Source organism: Mustela nivalis (genome assembly GCF_964662115.1).
Source record: "Mustela nivalis genome assembly, chromosome: 3".
In the NCBI taxonomy this organism is placed as follows: domain Eukaryota; kingdom Metazoa; phylum Chordata; class Mammalia; order Carnivora; family Mustelidae; genus Mustela; species Mustela nivalis.
Window position 1 is genome coordinate 109,863,597 of NC_139022.1, and position 20,771 is coordinate 109,884,367.

General features: G+C 41.4%; 1 protein-coding gene across 1 annotated transcript in view; it reads left to right on the plus strand.

Moving 5' to 3' along the window:
• Positions 1–20,771, plus strand: part of FSTL4 (follistatin like 4) — a 404,300-nt gene that overhangs the window by 24,354 nt on the left and 359,175 nt on the right. The window contains exon 3 of the mRNA XM_082725661.1: positions 16,385–16,418. Within this exon, the coding sequence (XP_082581787.1) occupies positions 16,385–16,418 (34 nt within the window). The remainder of the gene's footprint in view (positions 1–16,384; positions 16,419–20,771) is intronic.

The following is a 20,771-nucleotide window of genomic DNA, read 5'->3' on the forward strand; positions in this document are numbered from 1 at the left end:
ACTGGTGGTTTTACCTGGAACTCTCAGACAGGCTTCTTACTAGGTGACTGGCAATCCAGCTCGGCTGACCACGGGTGCCTTCTTCCTTTTTGACTCTGTTATAAAAGAAAATTGAAAAAGATCCTTATTGTGCCTTAAAGGCTTTTTAATTATATATAACTCATTTAATTTAAACTACTCTAAGTTCCATTTTTAATATAAGTTTTATAGTGGTACAGTGAAAGTGCCTTCTAATCAAAGTGTGTTTGGAGATTTATCTCCCTATACAAAAGCAGCTACCCCTGGGAGCCCCAGCCAATTATTTATTCAGACAGCAATCAAAAATCAGCAAGTACTAAGTGGAGGGAATGGTGGTTGGAAGCTCGTGGGAGTGCGGAGGCATCAGAGAGGCTCTTCCCCCGGGGGTCTCTGAAAGTTGAAGGAGCCAGGTCAGCACACACAGGCTGCCTTTGTGATGCTCACTGCCATTTCTGGGACAAATGCTTCCACTTCTCACTGCTGATGCTTCGGCTATGGAGAGGGGAGAAGATGCAGAGCAGGGCTGGCTTCTTGGTCAGAAGGGATGACTGGGCCATCCTGAGCAGGGAAGGTCAGACTCCACAGGGACTGGGGTCCTCCCTCACCACCCCTCTAAAGTAACTAGCCCTTTTATCGTCATGATTCTGTGCCCCCTGCCCTGTTTTATTTGTGACTATGCTGCTTCTTACCCTGACATGTTCTGTAAATTTCATTTGCTTTTCGGCAGAGACGGACCGTCTCTCCATGTCAGATCAGAAGTTCCATGGTGACAGAGACTGTCCCTGTCTTAGTGCTGCTGTATCTCCAGGGCAGTAAATAGTTATGGAAAGAATAAATACATGAAGGAATGAAGAGGTGAATAAATGTCAGGAGACCATCAGAAACATTGCCAAGAGCTGTGGGTAAGGAGCTGAGTGTCTTGAGGGGACTCATGGTGGTAGGCATAGCAGGATAAGGCTTCCCTTGGAGGCTGGGAATGAGGAAAGAGAGGTGAAGAGAGAGTGTAGGTGATGCCCCAGAGGGTGGAGGGGCCACTGGCCAGGTAGGCGGGTTGGAGGAGAGGGACCTGTTTCTGGGTTGGAGGAGAGATTCTGGTGGGGAAGCTAAGATCGAGGGAGCTTCTCTGTCCCTTTGAGGGCAAGAAATCTTCCCATCCTTAGACATCTGCCACTATCGGGATATTCAACCTGATTCCCATCTCACCCCACCCGGGCTGGCCTGCAGGCCCCCTTTGCCCTCTTGCTCCCCCATGTCACCCACCCCCAGCTTTACCGTGGCTCTGGAACACTTTGCACCTTCATGTTAGGTCCTGTCTCTGACACCTTTCCCTCCATGCTCCATGTTTAAAAAGAAGAATGAAATAGAGACCTGAGGAATGTGCTGGGGGCACATTTATCTTCTTAATTTTTAGACATAGGTTATTTTTTTGTTTTTGTTTTTTTAAATAGTTTTCACAGTGCTTATTAAGTTTATTCCTAGGTATATTTTTATCTTTGATGCAGTTAGATATGGGAGTCTTTTCTTCATTTTATTCTGATGCTTCATTATTAATGTATTGAAATGCAACTGGTTTCTGTACATTGATTTTGTGTCCTGTGGCCCTACGGAGTTCATTTATCAGTTCTAGTAGTTTTTTGGTGGAGCCTTTAGGGCTTTCTATATATAGTATCATGTCATGTGCAAATAGTGGAAGTTTTACTTCTTCCTTACTGAGTTAGATTCCTTTTATTTCTTTATCTTGTCTTATTGCTGAAGCTAGGACTTGAGTACTGTGCTAAGTAAAAATGGTGAGAGTAGACATCCTTGTCTCACTTCCAATCTTAGAAGAAAAGTTTTCAACTTTTCACCACTGATTATGATGTTGGCTGTGGGTTTGTCATATATGACTTTATTATGTTGAGTTATGTTCCCTATTAACTACTTTGGTGGGGGGTTTTTATCATGAATGGATGTTGTAATGCTTTTTCTGCATCTGTTGAAATGATTGTATGGTTTTTATCCTTTCTTTTATTGATGCGATGTATCATGATGATTGATTTGTGAATATTGAATCACCCTTGCATCTCAGGAATAAATCCCAGGTGATCATGGTGAATGATTTTTTTAAAAAAAATGTATTGTTGTTGAATTCAGTTTACTAATACTTTGTTGAAAATTTTTGCATCTATGTTCATCAGAGATCTTGTCCTGGTATCTTTATCTGGTTTTGCTATCAGGGTAATACTGGCCTCATAAAAAGAATTTGGAAGTTTTCCTTCCTTTGAATTTTTTAGAGTAGAATTGGTATTAACTCTTAGTTACATGTTTGATAGAATTCACCTGTGAAGCCATCTGGTCCTGGTCTTAGACTCTTGTTTGTTGGGAGTTTTTTTTTTTTTTTTTAAATTACTGATTCGGTTTCATTGCTGATAACTGGTCCATTCCGATTGTATATTTCTTTCTGCTTTGTTTGTTAGGTTATATGTTTCTAAGAATTTATTTGTTTCTTCTAGATTGTCCAATTTGTTGATATATAATTTTTCATAATATTTTCTTGTAATTGTTTCTATTTCTGTGGTGTCAGTTGTTATTTCTTCATTTCATTTCTGATTTTATTTGAGTCCTTTCTCTCAACCCTTCTCTCTTTGATGAGTCTGGGTAAAGGTTTATGAATTTTGTTGATCTTTTCAAAGAACTAGCTCCTGGTTTTATTGATCTTTTTTTTTTTTTAAATTTCTATCTTATTTCTGCTCTAATCTTTATTTTTTTTCCTTCTATCTGCTGGTTTGGGGTTTTGTTTGTTGTTCTTTTTCTAGCTCCTTTAGGTATATGATTAGTTTGTTAAGGCATAGGTTATTCTAAACCTCATCTGGGTCTTACAGCTGGCATAGAGGAAAAAAAGGTGGCAGATTTGAATATCATCTTAAACAGGTTGATGTTAAGCTACATCATCTATTGGCTGGTACCTGGAGGGTATAATAAATAATTAAAATGTGAACTTCTGTCCTCTTTCCTCCCAGAGGCCATCTGTCTTCACTACCATCTGTCCTCCCCTGAACACCCACAAAGTGGTCTTGATTTTCTTACAGTGTTCAGTCTCCTGGAATCAAGCCAAAGCAGGGGAGATGCTTATTTGGTAGGACAACTAGTGAACATGAAGCCTTTCAGAATGAGGAAGGCATCCTAGGGTATCTCTGTTTCTGTAGAAAGTTATCTGAAAAAGGAAAAGTATAGTAATCAGGCTCTCATGACAACCGATGTTTTTCATGACCCTCATGGGGAACCTCAGTTGCCCACCATTTCTCACCAGGAGATCTTGAAATAATCTGATTCCATTCTTACAGTAAATGTGTTTAAGGTCTATAATATGCCAGGCTCCATGCTGGGGTGAGAGATGAATGAGTGTGGACCGTCTGGAAGACAGATGCTGCTCTAGAGATGGCAGTCCGGCATGACTGTCGCTTGTGGGGGTTAACTAGCTGTGTACATCAGGGGCTGGGCTTTGTCAAGCAGGCTTGTGTCCCCTGGAGATGACAATAGCTGTTAATGAGGCTCACCTTCAGGTGCCAAGTTAGAGCCCCATGCTACTAGCTGTTAGGGTGGTTTAGCACACCATGATCGCTTGTTCTGGGGCAGGTATGTGGATTGTTTTCTAAATCAAAAGGTTAATTAGTTTTTCATTTGTTGGGCTGTCAGAGAGAAAAAATTGGAAAGTGCCTCTCTTTCCTCCTTGGTCTCGTGATCTTGTGCAGGTGATGATGTTGAACAAGGTAGACTGATCCATGAGTCATTGACATTTACTCCTTAAGATGTGATTTCGTGTTTACTTGTATTGTCACTTTGGTAGATTTGCCACAGAAGACAGCCTTAAACACAGAGCCGACTTCTCTTTTTTAATTGTACATAAATAACCTTTAAAACATAGCTTTAAGGGCGCCTGGGTGGCTCAGTGGGTTAAGCCGCTGCCTTCGGCTCAGGTCATGATCTCAGGGTCCTGGGATCGAGTCCCAGCATCGGGCTCTCTGCTCAGCAGGGAGCCTGCTTCCTCCTCTCTCTCTCTGCCTGCCTCTCTGCCTACTTGTGATCTCTCTCTGTCAAATAAATAAATAAAATCTTTAAAAAAAAACCCATAGCTTTAATACCTAGAATTTAAAATCCCTAAGTCCTCATATAAATTTCTGTTCATGCCTTACTACAAAAACCAAGAAAACTATCATCCAAGTTATCTTAATTTCTGAAGGCCTGGGAAATATTCGCATACTCAGTTCTCTATCTGGTGTCTTGTAATCACTATCAATAACTTTTCTCTTCAGAGAAACACAGCTTTATCCTGTACTGGTCACTTTCTGCTTCCTATCGGAAAACATGGGGCTGAACTGGCTGTTAGACTCAGCCCATGGTTCTGAGAGGTCCCCTAATTGATCTCGGCTGGCCTGTCTGGTCTCCCATTTTACAGATGGGTAAACAGGAGTGCAAGAGTCTGGATGGCTCCCTCAAAGGCTGCAGCTGCTGGAGCTGTTGCTAATAAAATCAGGTCACTCAGCCCTTCTGCAGGCTGTGAGGCTCTTGTTTCACATTGTCCCTTGTGGACATAATCAAATTGATGTTCTTCATAAGTATGCCACAGAGACACTATTTGCAGGTTCATAATGATGCTTTTTTTTTTTTTAAACAAATGCTTTGTCCCTTAATTGTACAGAGATTTCTTTGGTATTTTTTCAGAATCATCCATGCATGTACTCTTCCTTCTGTTTTTATAAATTCTCTCTTCCTGTGTAAACACCAGTTTCCTTACACTGATCAGTTTTTGTTAGGACATAGAAGGGACCCAGAGCTTGCTAAGGGTATCTCCATGGTTCAGCCCCAGAGTGTTGGAGAAGGTCACCTCCTTTGCCTGTGTGGCCATGCCCAGACCTAGCCTTCCCTTTCTTGGTCTCCTTAGAAGGACAAGTGAGGCCTCCCCTGATAAGGTAGCATGCGGGCAGGGCTGGCTGAAGGTGGGAGGGCCCATGCCCTGTGTCCCACCTCCTTAGCTCCTTAAGCATTATTGAGGCCAAGTGCTGCTGGCTGTGCCTCTGCCCTCTTGAACATACCTTGAAGGCATGAAGGCAGTCTACTAGAGAGGACACACATCTTTCTACCCTATAGGGCTCCTGAGCATGTGACTCTGTTCTATGAAATGTTCAGAGATGAGCTCTGACCCTTTGACTAAGTGGTATTTCTCAAGAGCCCACACTTCCTTGTTTGAGGATTTTCTTGAACACCTGCCACAGGTTCTATATGACTAGAGGAGGCAGTGGATGTTCAGATTATCCCCACCCTGTCTCCAAAAATTCTGTTGTTTGCTGGATAATTCAGCTTGGCTTTCAAAGTAATCCTTGAGTTTAAGGGTTTTAGGGTTTAAGTTTTAGGGTTAATCCCCTAATCCTCCTGTCATCTGGCTTTGAACACCCAGACATGACGTACTGGGAAATCTAACAATGCAGCCATTTTCCTCCTGCCTTTAACTGAGCCATATAAACGAGATAAAGTGTACAAAGTGGTTGGTTTGTGCTCAGTGAATGGGAGCCAGTAACGGCATACATGCTACATAAGGCGTCACTTCAGTTAGCTGTATTTTGTCAGTCCAAGTGAAGACTTTAATTGCAGAATGGTGTCTTACTAGCAAAAATGAAAGCGGTTAAAGTTTTTTAAAATTCAAGTGCAAAAAAGAAAAACTGTAAGAAAGGTTGTTAAAGAAGCATTAATTTTAAGAACATCTCAGACATGAAAAACTTCAATTTTAGATGTCAGGATTTCAGGAATGATGAGTGCTGAGTGTTAGCAAAGCTTTGATCTCCACTATACCAAATGGTTTACAAATCGAGCATGTGGACTTCCTTGTGTAGCTTCTTCCAGCATTTGGGGCCTGAGGAGCTCTGACGCAGAGGGCTTCTCCTGTTCCTGTGATGCTGGCCTGAGACACTGTGTGTCCTATGCTCACTGTTGGGACACGGGCATGGGTCAGGGCCAGCAGTTGGCCACCTCTGTGGCCCGTGCCGCATCGGCCCCAGATCCACTTGTGCTTTGTGTGTGAGGACCTGGCCATGCTGAGCTCTGCTCAGCTTGGTGCTTCCCTGTCATCCTCTTCTTGGTTGTGGATGTTTTTGATCCCCATCTTTCTAACCCGCAGAGCCAACATTTTCCCAGAAGCCACCAAGTCCCATTCATATTCTGAGTGACAATCTGAGGCTTTCCCCCTAAGCAAGGATGGCTGGCCAAGTGGCTGAGGTGGTGTACCTTTGGTCTGTGGCTGTGCTCCACCAGTCTTTCGCTGAGCCCAACGCACAGCCTGAGATCCTTGAGCACGGCCTACGATGGACGTGACCAGGATCCCAGGATGGAATCTGAGGATCCTCATTTATGCTCTTGGAGCTGCTCTCAAACTGCTTTTTGGGAGCTGAGAATCTGTAATAGATTTCTGGATTATGAAAAATATTACTCAGCACTCACATTATATTGATTCAAAAATAAAGATTATGCAGTTGAACTGCACAGTAAAATACAGCTTTATGGAATGGTAATTTTTTACTTAAGTTCCTCTCCATTATAGTGGAAGATAATGGATTCAGGAAGGGTACAATGAGGAATAAAGCTGTTGTATTGTATTGGTTAAATGACATTTAAAATGATTTGGCTGTCAAATTCATGGAAAGGTTATGAACAGTGAATGAAAAATCTAAAATTAATTCCCTACTTCAAGAAAGTGTGATTTATACCATAATAAAATTAGATTTTTAGTTAAAGAAATGTAGTCATTAAGTAATGCCCATGCACTAACTCTCATTTATAACCATCTGGTTTGAAGGTTCGGCAGCAAATAATCTCTTCCTTAGGCAATGCATCCAAGGCCCTGGTGTCATTTATGCCAGTGAATTTTGTTCTGTACCACTCTGCTACAGTTTTTGGGGGGTTCTTCTTCAAGTACTAGAGAGGCAGGTTGTTACTTAGCCTCAGTAATGGACGGAGCCGTTGAACTCATTTGCCTTCCCAAATGACCCTTTCCCTTTTCCCCCTTAGTCCTCTCCATTCGTGGTGATAGCAGTGAGGACCGCCACCCCTGGAGGACGCTTGCATGTCTCCCTAAACACGGTCTGGGCCTATTTTTACTTGGCCCATTCACCACCTCCACTCTATGAGGAAGGCACCAAACCCTCCTTTGTTTTACAGATGAACATACTGAGGCTTAGGCCAATGGTGTTCACCCAAGGTGGCAGGGGCCGAGCTGGCAGGAGTAAGCCAGGATCCAGTCCACATACTCTGGCTTCAGACTGTCAACTTTTTTCTTCTTCTTTGCTCTCTCTCTTTTTTTTAAGTTAACATATAATGTATTGTTTGCCCCAGGTGTACAGTTTGTGAATCATCAGGCCTTACACATTTCACAGCACTCACCATAGCACATACCCTCCCCAATGTCCATAACCCAACCATCTTCTCCCTACCCCCACCCCAACCCTCAAGCAACCCACAGTTTGTTTCCTGAGATTGAGTCTCTTATGATTGGTCTCCCTCCCGATCCCATCAGAGTGTCAACTTTTAATCCCTATCATAGATCTTCTGAGTCCTGGCTGAGCATTTGCTCTGAGGCAGCAGAGTGTGGCGGTAGCATTTCTGAGACTGACATATAGCCCTGACTTGGCCTCTTAGCCCTCGTGTGATGATGAGCGTGCCGCAACTTTCCTTCTGTCAGAACTTCCTTCTCTGCATATCAGGGAATGGGATGCATGCCCTCTATTAAACATTCTCCTGACTGGTAAGGTTGGGTACTTTATCCTGGTTCATCTTTTAATTTCAGTGGAAGCATATCAGATATACAGGCAAGAGTGTGTACCCTACGCATAGAGCTCAATGGATTTTTACACAGTGGACACACCCATGTGGCTGCAATCAGGATCACAACTGAGAACATTCCCAGGACCCCAGAAACCATCTTGGTGTCCCCTTAGCCATTGTCCTCTCAAAGGTAACCACCAGTCTGTCACCAGACATCGCTTTTCTTGGTTTCTGCACATTATAAAAACGAAATCCCACAAACTGCACTATTCTGTGTCTCTTTCTCTCTCTTGACACGAAAGCTGAAATCCCATCTGTGAGGCTGACTTCAGATCCTGCTTCTGTTCCTCCTCACAGTGGTGACGTTTCCCATGCACGGCCATGCCAGTGCTCATCGACCTGGGCTTGCAACGGTGGGCATCTGGGTGGTCCCTGTCCCCACCTATTGTGGGCTGTGCTGGGATGCATGGGTGCAGACCAGCTTCTGTGGGTACTTCCCCAGGAGCGGAGGTGCTGAGAGAAAGGAATTCACACTGTTAAAAAAAATAAATAAATAAAGGAAAGAAAGAAAAAAGAATTTAATAGAGGGAATTCGTTGAGCAGGTATTAAAGGATTAAACAGGCAAAAAAGGACTCCCTGAGATAAGGATGAGAGCCGGCAGCAGGGAGCCCTATCGAACTGACACTCAGACCAGTGAGGAGAGTCCTGCTGGGGCTGGTTCCTCCAGACTAGGAAATCACAGTTGCTCCATGTCCTTGCATACATTTGATGTTACTGTTGTCGTTGCCTTTTAATTTTTTTTTCCCTGTGGTGTATAATAGTATCCCACTGTGGTTTTAACTTGTGAAGTTCTTTTCCAAGTACATGAAGCTCATTTTTCAAGTACGTGATTTCATTTGTTTTTATCTATTTGCACACGTGTTCTCTGTATTCTGCACGAGTGCTCTGTCAGCTCTGTGTGTGGTAAATACATTCCGCTGACTGCTTGACTTTTCACTGTCTTAATCCTGTCCTCTCCTGAACAGAAGTCTTTGTTTAATCAAGTCCAGCCTATCATTCTTTTCCTTCATGGTGGTACCTTTCCCATCCTATTGAAGAATATTCACTTGCTTAATGGTCATGAAGATAATCTCTTAAGGTATCTTTTGGAGACATAATTGTTTTACCTTTCACATTTATGTCTGCAGTTCATCTGGAAGTGACTTTTATGTTTGTTGCCAGGTAGGAGGTTAAGGTTCAACTTTTTTCCAAAAAAATTTTATCCGATTGATTTAGCACCCTCTATTGAAAAAGCCATCCTTTCCCCCATTGTATTGGATTCACGCCTTTGTCATCCACTCAGAAACTGGGTATGTGTGATTTCCGGCTCAACTACAGATTGTGTCCTTTCCTTCCTGTCTTCCTTCTTATCTTCTTTTCTTCCCAGCCCCCCTTTTCCATCCAACATTCCTTCCATCCATTCTTCCTTCCTCCCTTCTGTTTTTCCTTCCTCTCGCCCTGTCTTTCTTCCTCTCTCCCTCCCTCCCTTTCTTCCTCCCTTCCTTCCTCAGGCTTCTTAGGGATCCATCAAGTCTATCTGTCTCTTCAAAGAACCAACTTTTGGCTTTAAATTTTTATGGTATATATTTCCCCCTATTTCATCGATTTCTGCTCCTATCATAATTGTTTCTTACTACTTTTTGAGGGCTGAAATTGTCCTCCTCCTAGCTTTCAGAGGCGGATGCGTAGGTCATCGATTTCTAGCCTTTATTGTTTTCTAACATATGCTTTTTAGGTTGTATTTCCCTTGAAGCATTGCTTTATCCACATCCCACAATTTTTGAAATGCTATAATTCACTTGTCCTTCATTCCAAAATACCTTATTTCTTTTGTGATTTTTTTTTTGAAATTATGTGATATACTCATATATAAATCCATGGGTCAAATATTGGGAGAGTTTTCTCCATATCCTCCTGTTATTGACTTCTAATTTAATTTCACTCTAGTCACAAAACTGTATTTGTTCTCTATATGATTTTAGTAATTTGCAACTTGCTGCAACTTCTTGATGGCTCAGCATGTGGTCAGTTTTTATAAATGTTGAATGGACAGTTGAAGAGAACGTGTAGTATGCAGTCATTGGTTACTGTTTGATGTACATCTTTGTCCTCAGCCCAGAAACTGGGTATGTGAGGTTTCCTGCTGAATTTCAAATTCTGTGTACATTTTTTCTTTCTTCCCTTCCCTTCTCTTCCCTTTTTTTCTCTTCCTTCCTCTCCCTGCCTCTCCTCCTCCTTTCCAAACTTCTTCCCTTCTCTCTGTCCTCTCTCCCTTTCAGAGATTGACATAGGTCCAGTTTGCTAATGATGAGGTTCAAATTTTGTAGATCGTTACTGATTTATTTCCACTACTTATTTTGTCACTTAGTGACAGGTGTTTCTTTAATTCTTGGACCATTATGGTAGATTTTTCCATTTCTTCTTTGAGTTTTGACTTTTTGATGTTTAAGCTATGCTACTGCTCTTCTACAAGTTTAGGATTGCTATGCATTCCTGTTAAATTGTCTTGTTATTGTTATGAACCATCCCTTTTTGTCACTAATAATAATTCTTGCTTTGGAGTTTACTTTATCTATACCAGCTTTCTCCTGGTAGGAATTAATGTTTATCCTTTCTATTTTTTTTAAATATTTTATTTATATATTTGACAGAGAGACACACAGTGAGAGAGGAAATACAAGCAGGGGGAGTGGGAGAAGGTAAAGCAGGCTTGCCTTTGAGCAGGGAGCCTGATGGAGGGCTCAATCTCAGGACCCTGGGACCATGACCTGAGCCAAAGGCAGACGCTTAATGACTGAGCCACCCAGCCGCCCCATAGGCTTTCTTTCTTTTTACATTCAGCTTTTTTGTATCCTTTTATTTATGGTATGTCTCTTATAAGTAGCATGTTATTGGATTTTGTTTTATCTATTATGTCAATCTTAGTATTTTGGTTAAATTATTTAGTCTACTTTTATTTAAATGGAATTAAATCTAACACGTTATTCTCTCTATTCTTTTCTCTCTTTTTTCCTACCCTTTCTTGTCTTCCTTTGGATCCGTCACGTTTTTTGTTGTCCAACTTTGGCCTCGTAGTACTAATTTTACCACTTTTGAACGGTAAAAAACCATTCTGATACTTCTGCTCCATTTGACTTCCTGACCTTTGTGATCATATGATCATGTATTTTTCTACAAATTTTATTCATTAAAAGGCGATTATTGTACTAAGTAGACAAAAATAGGTTTATCTCTTTTTAACCCTTACTGGTGCTCTTTATTCCTTCTTACAAAACTATGCATTCATCTGAAAAAAATTTCCTTTTGTCCAGAGTGTTCCTTTGTGTTGCTTTTAGTAGTAATCTGCTGACAGTATAGTCTATTTTTGTTTATCTAGATAAATCTGTATTTTGCCCTGTGTATACCCATATTTTCACTGGGGATAGAATTCAAGTTTTCGGAATTGTGAAGATTTCATTCCATTATTTTCATTTCCATTATTGGTTCCATGATTATTTTCTTCTACAAAGTCATCTGTGCTCTTGTTGTTGGTCCTTGGTGGATGATAAGTCGTCTCCATCCCCATCACCCACCCGCTGCCTGATTTTGTGATTTTCTTTTTGTGTTTTTTGTGTGTGTGTGTGATTTTTCTTTTTGTATTTTTCTTTGAATACCTCACATTAGTTTTCTTTGTGGTTGTCTTGCTTGGATTTTATAGAGATTGCTAAATCTTTGGCTAGATGTTTTCCATAAATTTCAGAAAATCCCCAGTTGACATCTCTTCAAATATTTATTCTGCGTAATTTCCTGTATCCTTTCACTTTGAAACCTAAATTACATGCTTGTGGGATGTTTGCCCCATGTCCTCTAATGTCTGTTGTACTCTTTTCTTTATTTTTCACTCTTTCTTTTCTCCTTTCAGATCTTCAGTGTGTGTATTTTCTGCTGATCTGGCTTCCAGCTTACAATTCTTCTCTTTAGCTGTGTTTAATCTTTTGTCAAATCCATCTGTTGAATTTTTTTGTTTAACTTTAAGTTCTAGAATTTTCACTTGATTCCTTCCTAGCGGATTGTGATTTTGTGATGAAATTCAATGTCTTTTATTTTCCTGAACAAATTATTCCTCATTATTTGTGTTTTATAATTCTAGAGCTTGTGTTTTATAATTCTAAAATCTGGGGACTGCTGTATTGTTTTTTATTGGATTTAGTCATTTGATCTCATTTCCTGCCATACTTAGTAATTGTGGATTGGGTGTTAGACATTATGTAGGAAAAATTATAAATCCTGTGGATATTTTTATCTTCCAGAGAGGATTTACTTCTCTTTGTTAGACATAGAATACTGGCAAATCATCTTGCTCTGCTAAGAATTGAAATTCTTGGAGAGTATATGATCTCAACTGACAGTCACCTGCACTTACCGGGGCCACTTTTTCCTGGGAAGCCTAATTTTTGTCTCTCTAGCACCATGATAAGTACCAAAATCTATGCTTAATTTTTCAGCTGATTTGAGACTAATTTTTTGCTAATTTCTCATCCTCTTGCCCTTTATATGTGGAGCTCAGACATATTTACAAAAATCAAGAGGAAGCTGGGTGCAAATTATTGGGCTCACTGCTTTCTGGTTTCCTTTTCCAGGATTTGAGACCCTCAGGTTCTAGCTGCTTTGGTAGCCCTGACTCTGGTTATCTCTCAACTCAGTGAAACCTCTTTCAGCTCTAGAGCATTACTTTTTTGTTTGAATTCTATGCAAAACAGCCAATGCCCTAAGGGGGAAATTAGCACCTCAGTGGGCTTTTCTGTTCTCTGAATATTATCTCTTTAAGTTGTGGTTACATTTTTTTCTCTGATATGCCTTCAAAAAAAATTTTTTGGGGGGGTGCCTGGGTGACTCAGTGGGTAAAACCTCTGCCTTCGGCTCAGATCATGATCCTGGGGCCCTGGGATGGAGCCCCACATCGGGCTCTCTGCTTGGCAGGGAGCCTGCTTCCTCCTCTCTCTCTGCCTACTTGTGATCTCTGTCAAGTAAATAAATAAAATCTTTAAAAACATTTTTTTTAAATCAAACTTTTATAGTTGTTTTTAGCAAAAGGATTGGTCGTCTAATGCAAGTTCTTCTCTCATAGCCTGAAGTAGAAGTATCTCTCATCTGATTTCACACTATCTCATGAATTAAGTAGAGATCTGCATAAACTTTGTTATGTGTTAACTTTGAAATTTAAATTTAAATCCCAGCTGGCCACTGACCAGTATGTGAGAACTTGGACAAGTTTAACCTTCTTTGACCTTTTATTTCCTCACCTTTTAATCAATATGTGAGAAATGAAGTTGAAGAGACCTTTAAAGATCAGTTAATTCCACTTATTTAAACTATTTCAGAGCACAGTAAAAGGAAAACTTCTGAATTCATTATATGAAGCTGGTATCATTTTAATTCCTAAATCTGAGGAAAAAAATGACACCTAAAAATAATAGAGCAATCTCATTTATGAATATTAATATAAAAACATATTTAAAATCATTACAAGTAGAATCCATCAATATTTTTTAGGAAGTGTATCATGATTAAGAAACGCTTATTCCAGAAATACAGAGATAGGTGAATACCATGAATTCTACTAGAGCTAAAGAGAATTCTAATAGATCTAAGGAGAAAAAGAATCATGAAAACCTCCTTAAATTCAGGAAAAGTATTTGATAAAATTCAACACAAATTTTTTATTCATCTAACAAGCATTGAACGTCTTGCTCTCTTACAGTGTTGAGGATAGCATTGGGGAAGCAAGAATGAAAAAGATATTGGTGCCATCCCATCTCACATTCCAGTGGAGGGAAATGGTCAGTAAAGAAGTAAAAGGACAAGCTAGAACATCCATTTATTTCAAAGACTCAGTAAATTGTGCATGGATTTCATTAATATGGTAGACATACCTTGAGCCAAAAGCCAGCCTTTTGTTTCCCTTAGTAAGGAAACACTAAAGGTTTTCTTCTTAAAGTCGGACACAAGACCAGTATGCCCATGGGCATGCCAAGTTTCCACAACACTTAACATCAGATAGAGGAATTAGCTGAAGCAATAAGACAAGAGAAAGACATGAGAAACCTAAGAAATGGAAGGAAAGATAAAATTATAGCTATTTGAAGATTACATAAATACATTGAAGGAAACACCAAAAGAATCAGTGGAATAAGAAATTCAGTCAAGGGGTGCCTGGGTGGCTTGGTGGGTTAAAGCCTCTACCTTCGGCTCAGGTCATGATCCCAGGACACTGGGATCAAGTTCTACATCAGGCTCTGTGCTCAGCAGGGAGTCTACTTCCCTTCCTCTCTTTCTGCCTGCCTCTCTGCCTTTATTTGATCTCTGCCAAATAAATAAATAAAATCTTAAAAAAACAAAAGAAATTCAGTCAAGTGGCTGGTTAAAAATCCACATATAAAAACCAGTTGCACTCATACACAGAAATAAAAAGCAGTTAGAAGGTATAATGAAAGAGAAATTCTATTTATGATAACAAAAAATCTACAAAAGAAATATTCAGAATACATACAGGAAAATTATAAAATACTCTTGGAAGAAATAAAAGTAAACTTGAACAAATGATGAGAAATACCATGTTGTTAGATAAGAAGATACAACATAATGCAGATGTCAGCTTTTCTTAATTTACAAGTTTTATACAGTTGCAGTAAGACATCCCTAAAGTCTTCTTCTTGAGGTGTATAAGTTGCCTATGAATTTTCCCTGTTCCAGAAATACTGGTTAGTTCCAGGGATGTGGTGCCTGCCCCTGTAGCAGAGAGCTGAGGAGCAGTGTGGGCTTGGCTTTGTGCAATGATGTGCCTTGCAGCTTACTTAGCTCTCATAACACTTAGCGCTTTCAGTGGTCCCTCTTCAGGAACCAGCATTCTAGAAGCTCATTTCACTAACTGGGCTGTGCTGATGAGCTGCAGGCCTATAGCATGTGTCTTCCATTGGTTTCCACTTGGGCTTTTGACTCATTACAGAAGTGGCAGTCAGAGAATGTAATTTGGGGCAGGGGAGGGGATACACTTTCAAGTGCCTCCTCAGTTTCATCCCTCATATTACCTCTGCTTCCTGATCCCAAAGGATACTAGACAAGAATGCTGATATTGTGAAAGATAAATGCCATTTGCTATAGAAGTGCTGGTGCTGAATGGTCCTCTTTGTCATGATGGCAAGAAGTTGGCTCAAGCTTGTTAGGTACCGTATTCTCTCTTCTTTGGTTTCCAGCATGGATTTTCCACTTTTCTTGATATTAGACTTTGTATCCTAAACTGGTTATTCATGATGAATTGTAGGTACTTTTGATTAGTTGTGAAACCACAGCATATGTTTCCAGCTTTACCCTCCTATTACTTCTCACTGGGTCTCTTCCTGCTTCATGAGCATACCCTGTTCTCTCCCCTTACCCTGCCTTTTCTTAAGCATTCTCTCTTCCTGGTGAACCCTCCCTCCCTTACTCCTGTCTGAAAGCCTGCACATTCTGCAGTGCTATTTCAAAGGCTCTTTTAAAAACCCCTTCCTTTATGTATCCACCTGAATATGAATATACTGGTATTTTTCAAGGTAAAACCACCCTTTTACTTCTTAGTAATTTATGTTTGTTCTGTAGCCTCCTGTCCAACTAAGAATGTTTCTTTTTTTTCAGCTATGAATGTTTTCAATGCAAGAATTCTGTTTTGCTTATATAACTTCTCAAACACTTTGCTTATTGCCCTATACAAGCGGGAAGGCAGAAATGAATTTAAAAAACAAATACCCAAAGGCTTAATTTAGTCCACTGGCCTGGACTGGCTGTCCAGATTGTAAGATTCCCACCCTTTGGAAACTATTGAGTTGAGCACAGTCAATCACTAGATCATGCCAGTGACCCACTCAGGAGCAATGGTGGTCTTCATTATGGCCCCACAAACCATAATCTACTGCAGGTCAGATCATTCTGACTCCTAACTGCTTGTGTTTTTCCCAAGCCCTATAGTACCTGCAGTCTAGGTGGAAGATGTGGTATCAGCCCAGGTCAGGGTCTTCCTTCACACTTAGTACCAGTCCAGATTCCACATAAGGAAGAAGACCACGAGAGTTGTCTCTCTATTCATTAAAAACTGAATGATTGGGACACTTGGGTGACATAGTCATTGAAATTTCTGACTCTTGATTTCGGATCAGGTCATGATCTCAGGATTGTGAGACTGAGTCCTGACATAGGCTCCCTATCAGGCATGAGGCCTGCTTAAGATTCTCTTTCTCCCTTTCCCTCTGGCCCTTCCATGGCAAAAAAAACCCCACAAAAAACCTTACATGATTAATAATGTATTCTTTGATTAAGCCCCCCAAACAACAAGTTGTTTACCTTTACTGGTGTCTGTGTGTATGTGTGTGTTGGGAGTTTAGTAGACCCAGCATTGCTGAATGTCATGTTCTTATGGAATTGTTCATCATTTTGTGAAAAAATGGCTAGCAGAGGTGAAATTTTTGCAAGTATCTGTACATGTGAATTATTCTTCAAAAACACAAAGCCTTTCTTTTCTTGCAGGAGTCCAGAAGCTTTGAAGTCGCAAGAAGAGAAGGTAGGGAAAATGCATTCATACCCATTCCGTTCTCAGTGTTGACATTTTGGAAGTAGTTTGTTGAAGCTAACATGAACTTCAGACCATGGGAAGCCTGTTCTTTCAGATTTCATGTGGCCTTTTCTGGGTGCTGACTATTTGGTACTTGCCTTGAAGGACTGTAAGAATTGAAATCCAGGGCTGCTTGAGAGAACTGTGTCTTCTACTTCAACTATCCAAAGTGAAGATCTGGGGACCTGGCTTCTTCATGATCATATCTGTGGTCTGGAGAGAAGCCTTATTTTTGAGTGGAGTTTGAAGTAATTGTTTGGTTTCATCCAGCAAAAACAACATCAATAATAAAAAATGGTTTATGATTTGAAGTATTTCAATAACTGGGAGAAGGTGCCACTGTGAAAAATATTTGTAATTAGATTTTTACAGCTTTCGCTAAGCTGAAATAGAAATAACCAATTAATGTCCCTTTTGCAACAATTCCATTATGTTCATTTTCACCGCCGGTTCCTCTAGCATGTTTGTTTTTCAGTCTCTGATGTAAGTATGCATGGGTGGTGATTTCTGAAACCTTTCCTTAGAAATTGAAGTTTCTCTTACTTTCAACAATACCAACTGTCAAATAAGATGTATTTTCTATGGTGTGGGGCATCTTTGCCAATCATCTTTTTATTGCAGGGCTAGGAGGAGGAAGTCGGGAATCAAAGTGAATTCTTGGTCTGGATTCTTTGGTTTCAGCCTTAATGACAAACTTCTCTGTAGCATTGTCTCCAGAAAGAGTGGTGAGCTAAAAGGTGTGAGCAAATTCCACATCGACCTCTAAATGTAATATGTCCTTGGTTCCTGATTAGTTCTTCTTTTAAGCCCTACAGTGAAAGACCTAGAATGGCCATGTTATCAAATTATGTTTCTAGAGCTAAGAGACCCAAGCCTTGCATACTCGGTGTATTGGTAAACTAGACCACCTGGTTGTTTGCTGCTACCCATGGGGCTTGAACCCTGGGTTCAAAGGAGCTGGGTAATCTAGCTCTGGGATAAACTTTGTGGCTTCCATTCCCATTTGCCATGGTCTCTGGATTTGGTCTTGGTGTCCTGTGAACTGCATCTGTAGAGTAAGCTGCATTGTGTCGATCTCAAAACTAAATGAAATTGGGTGGATATGGTGGAGCCAGGAGGCCATGTTTCTTATTGGTGACCATGTAAATGGGAAAGAAATAGCCTTGAGCAGAAAAGTTGGCATGAAATTTGGTTTTTAGTATTATTTAATTCATGTCAGTAGCCCCGAGTATGAATGTTGGGAATTAATTTGCATTATGGAATCACATATCAACCTAACTATTCTGGAATCTTACTTTCCTTACGTTAGAAAGGTCTCTAAAACTAAGGCTGGGGTATAAGAGAATCATGTGTATATTTGCTCAGAGGCCTTAAAAGGCTGGATTGGACCTCTGGCTCCAAGTCCACTGAAAACTGACACCATTGGAGGATGAGCAAAGGTGTGTTTGACTTGTGCTCTACTCATCCATAACCTTCTCGTCTTTGGAATTAGCAGCTCTCACAGCTGGCTGACTGGGAGTGTATGCTTCGAGTTTGTACCAGCAAATTTGTCCTGACAGCACATAAACTTTTTTTTCCCCCCATTGTGAACTGATGTCTTTCTTGCTTGTTTCTGTCAAAGTTGAGTGTTGGAGAGTTCCTAAAATAGCTTAGTGCCTTAATGTCAGTGCTTATAACGTGGCAGGAAGGAAAGGAGGAATGGGAGCCTGCAGGTTGGTTACAAGTGTTTTCAGGCCTGAGAATTCACTTGCTTGAATGGTGGGATGGTTTTTCTTCTCCAGAAGAGTGCACAAGTATAAAAATTATAGAAATGCTCTAAATATTCCAATAAACAATTATTCCTACAGATGAAAATAAGACATTATTGTCTCTCAACAAACACTTAGGGCTATTTTGCAGTTGGAAAGGAAAGAGGAGCAAATAAGTAACACTGAATTTTTCTGCCCAGTTTACCAGGCCCAGGAGAGTTTGGCAAGGTCTGGAGGAGGAAGCCTCCCAGTCACACAATCCAAGATGTCTTCCCATTTTTTGTTTTCAGGCTACATCTGACTGAGGAGTATCTTCTCCGTCTCAGGTTCAGTGGCGCAAACGGATGACCAGCCACAAGCTCATCCTACATGACTTTTGGGAAGTGTTGAATAAGTCTGTGAAGTGAGAAGTGAGAGGGACTCAAATTGGTGGGAATGGAGTCTAAGATAGACCACAGTGGGGTTGGAGTTTGTGGACTTTATAGTCACAGCCCTAGGAAAATAATCCACTTGGCCAGTGCTGGACTCAGTATAGAGTTAGTTGTTGAGACTTGTACTGCAGAACCTCTTCGACCTTTATGATGCTAAGTCTGACTCCCAAAAGGGGGTGTGATATGCTGCATTTCCCAAATTTAGTTTCCCATGGTGTCTTAATCTTATGTATTCAGTTGTCTCCGGGCTGGCCTTCTATGCAGGATCCTTTGCAAGGTCTGCTCCAGGGAGTTCAGGCAGAGGGAATGTGTCCTCAATGCCCAGGATGAGCCTATGATGTGGGTCCAGTAACTTCCATGGGTTTTGCATGGACCGGGTGTAACATGGTGATAATGAGAATAACTTCACAGTTCTCAAGTTTGCAGAGAGCATTTACCCTTAGCAACACATGACAAGAGGAGAGCATCTTCCTTCCTTTCCATGCTAATTTGTGGGAACAAGAACTCCCTCTGGACCAATGTCCTTTTCATGCACTGATTCTCTCTTGTGCATATTCTTCTGCCCATTCATGCCCACTGCCAAGGCTGGAGAGCTAAGAGGGACTCTTAGAAGCAAACTGTCTAGGGGTTATTTGATGACAAGTTACCCTAGGGCTGGGGCTCTCAGGGGAACCTGGAGGGAAATATGTCGTACCAGTGAGTGTGGCAGGACTGCAGGACTGGCAGGATGTCTTCTGGGAAGGACACATGCCTGCCCCAGCCACCAAGCCCTTCCTCATTCAGTCCTCGAGCCCTGGGAGCCACCTGTGCTAGCTGCCTAGGGAAGGACAGATGGTTGCATCTTCATCTCCTTTCCTTTGCACGTGTATTTTTACCTCCCTCCAGACACCTTCAATTCAATTTCGACTTTTTCTAAGGCTTCAGCCAAAGGTGCCAACCTCACCTCTCTGAGACACTCCTGTGTCCACTCTGAGGGCTGGTGCTGATTGAGACTGCCAGAATTCATCTGCTCAGACCAGCACTTTTCTCTAACTGATTCCATCACATTGAATTACAGCCCTGAGAGAACACTTGAGTGAGCTGAGCCAAGCGGCCAGGATAATTCAGCCCTTGTCAGCCATCTCTTCGGAACATGCAGTGATCTAGACACCATTCCAGATGTCTGCGACTGCGTTGTGATTAGAAGCTGTGAGTTTTGGTGTGGGTACCAATGTCCTATTGCGTGATCCAGCCTCCCAGGGATGGTTCTCTCACAGGTTCTCGTCTAGGCCAGCCTTACCTGACTTCTGGCAGGATGTGAGGGAGACCTGAGAGCAGGGATGCACTGTCTTCCCTGAAGGAAGGAGACTGAGAGAGGGAGGGACTGTCACACCCCCATGGTGGCTCTGACTCCTTAGCAATGCAAATCTCCTAAATAAACATGACCTGCCTGCACTGCCCCCCTTCCCCTGCTGTGTGACTAGACCCTCCCTTTCTGAAAACCTTTGGAATTAGCCCTTAATTGGCAGCTGCCTCTAATAGCCCCTTTATAGTTCTCTGCATCTGGGTGAACTTCAGCTATCAAGAATTGCGTTCTGTTTACCATTAATTCTGATTTTGTTTAGCAGATGTTTTCTGGATCTTTCTCAGTTGCCTGCATAATCTGTCTTGGTATAATGCGATCTGGCTGACTCTCTTCTGTAAAACGGATTAATAAACTCCTAGCTTCTTTTGAGGTAACTTCTTTAATGGCTGCAGATGCAGGGAATTTGCCACATTTGGCAGTGCCTGGGGTAGTAGGTCCTTTTCAAACCAAGACTGCCTTCTGGGCAAAGAGATGAAGTTTCCTTCACCTTTCTACCCTCACTCTCATGTACAGGGGAGTTTGCTGTTTCTCTCCAATAGACCCTGGGCCTCAACTCTTTCTACTCTTGAACTCTTTCTACTTCTAGCCCCACAGAAATGGGCTCTTTCTGGGTGGTGCCACCATTTTTCAGCTGCTGGAAAACTATATTGTTCCTGCTTGCCCCAGCTTGAGTGGGAAGTGGGTGGCACAGCTGGCTGGTGTGTTCTGGTTGGACACAACGATCTGACACCCAGTTGTGAGCATGACAGATTGGTTGGCAGTAGATTCCTACCTCTCT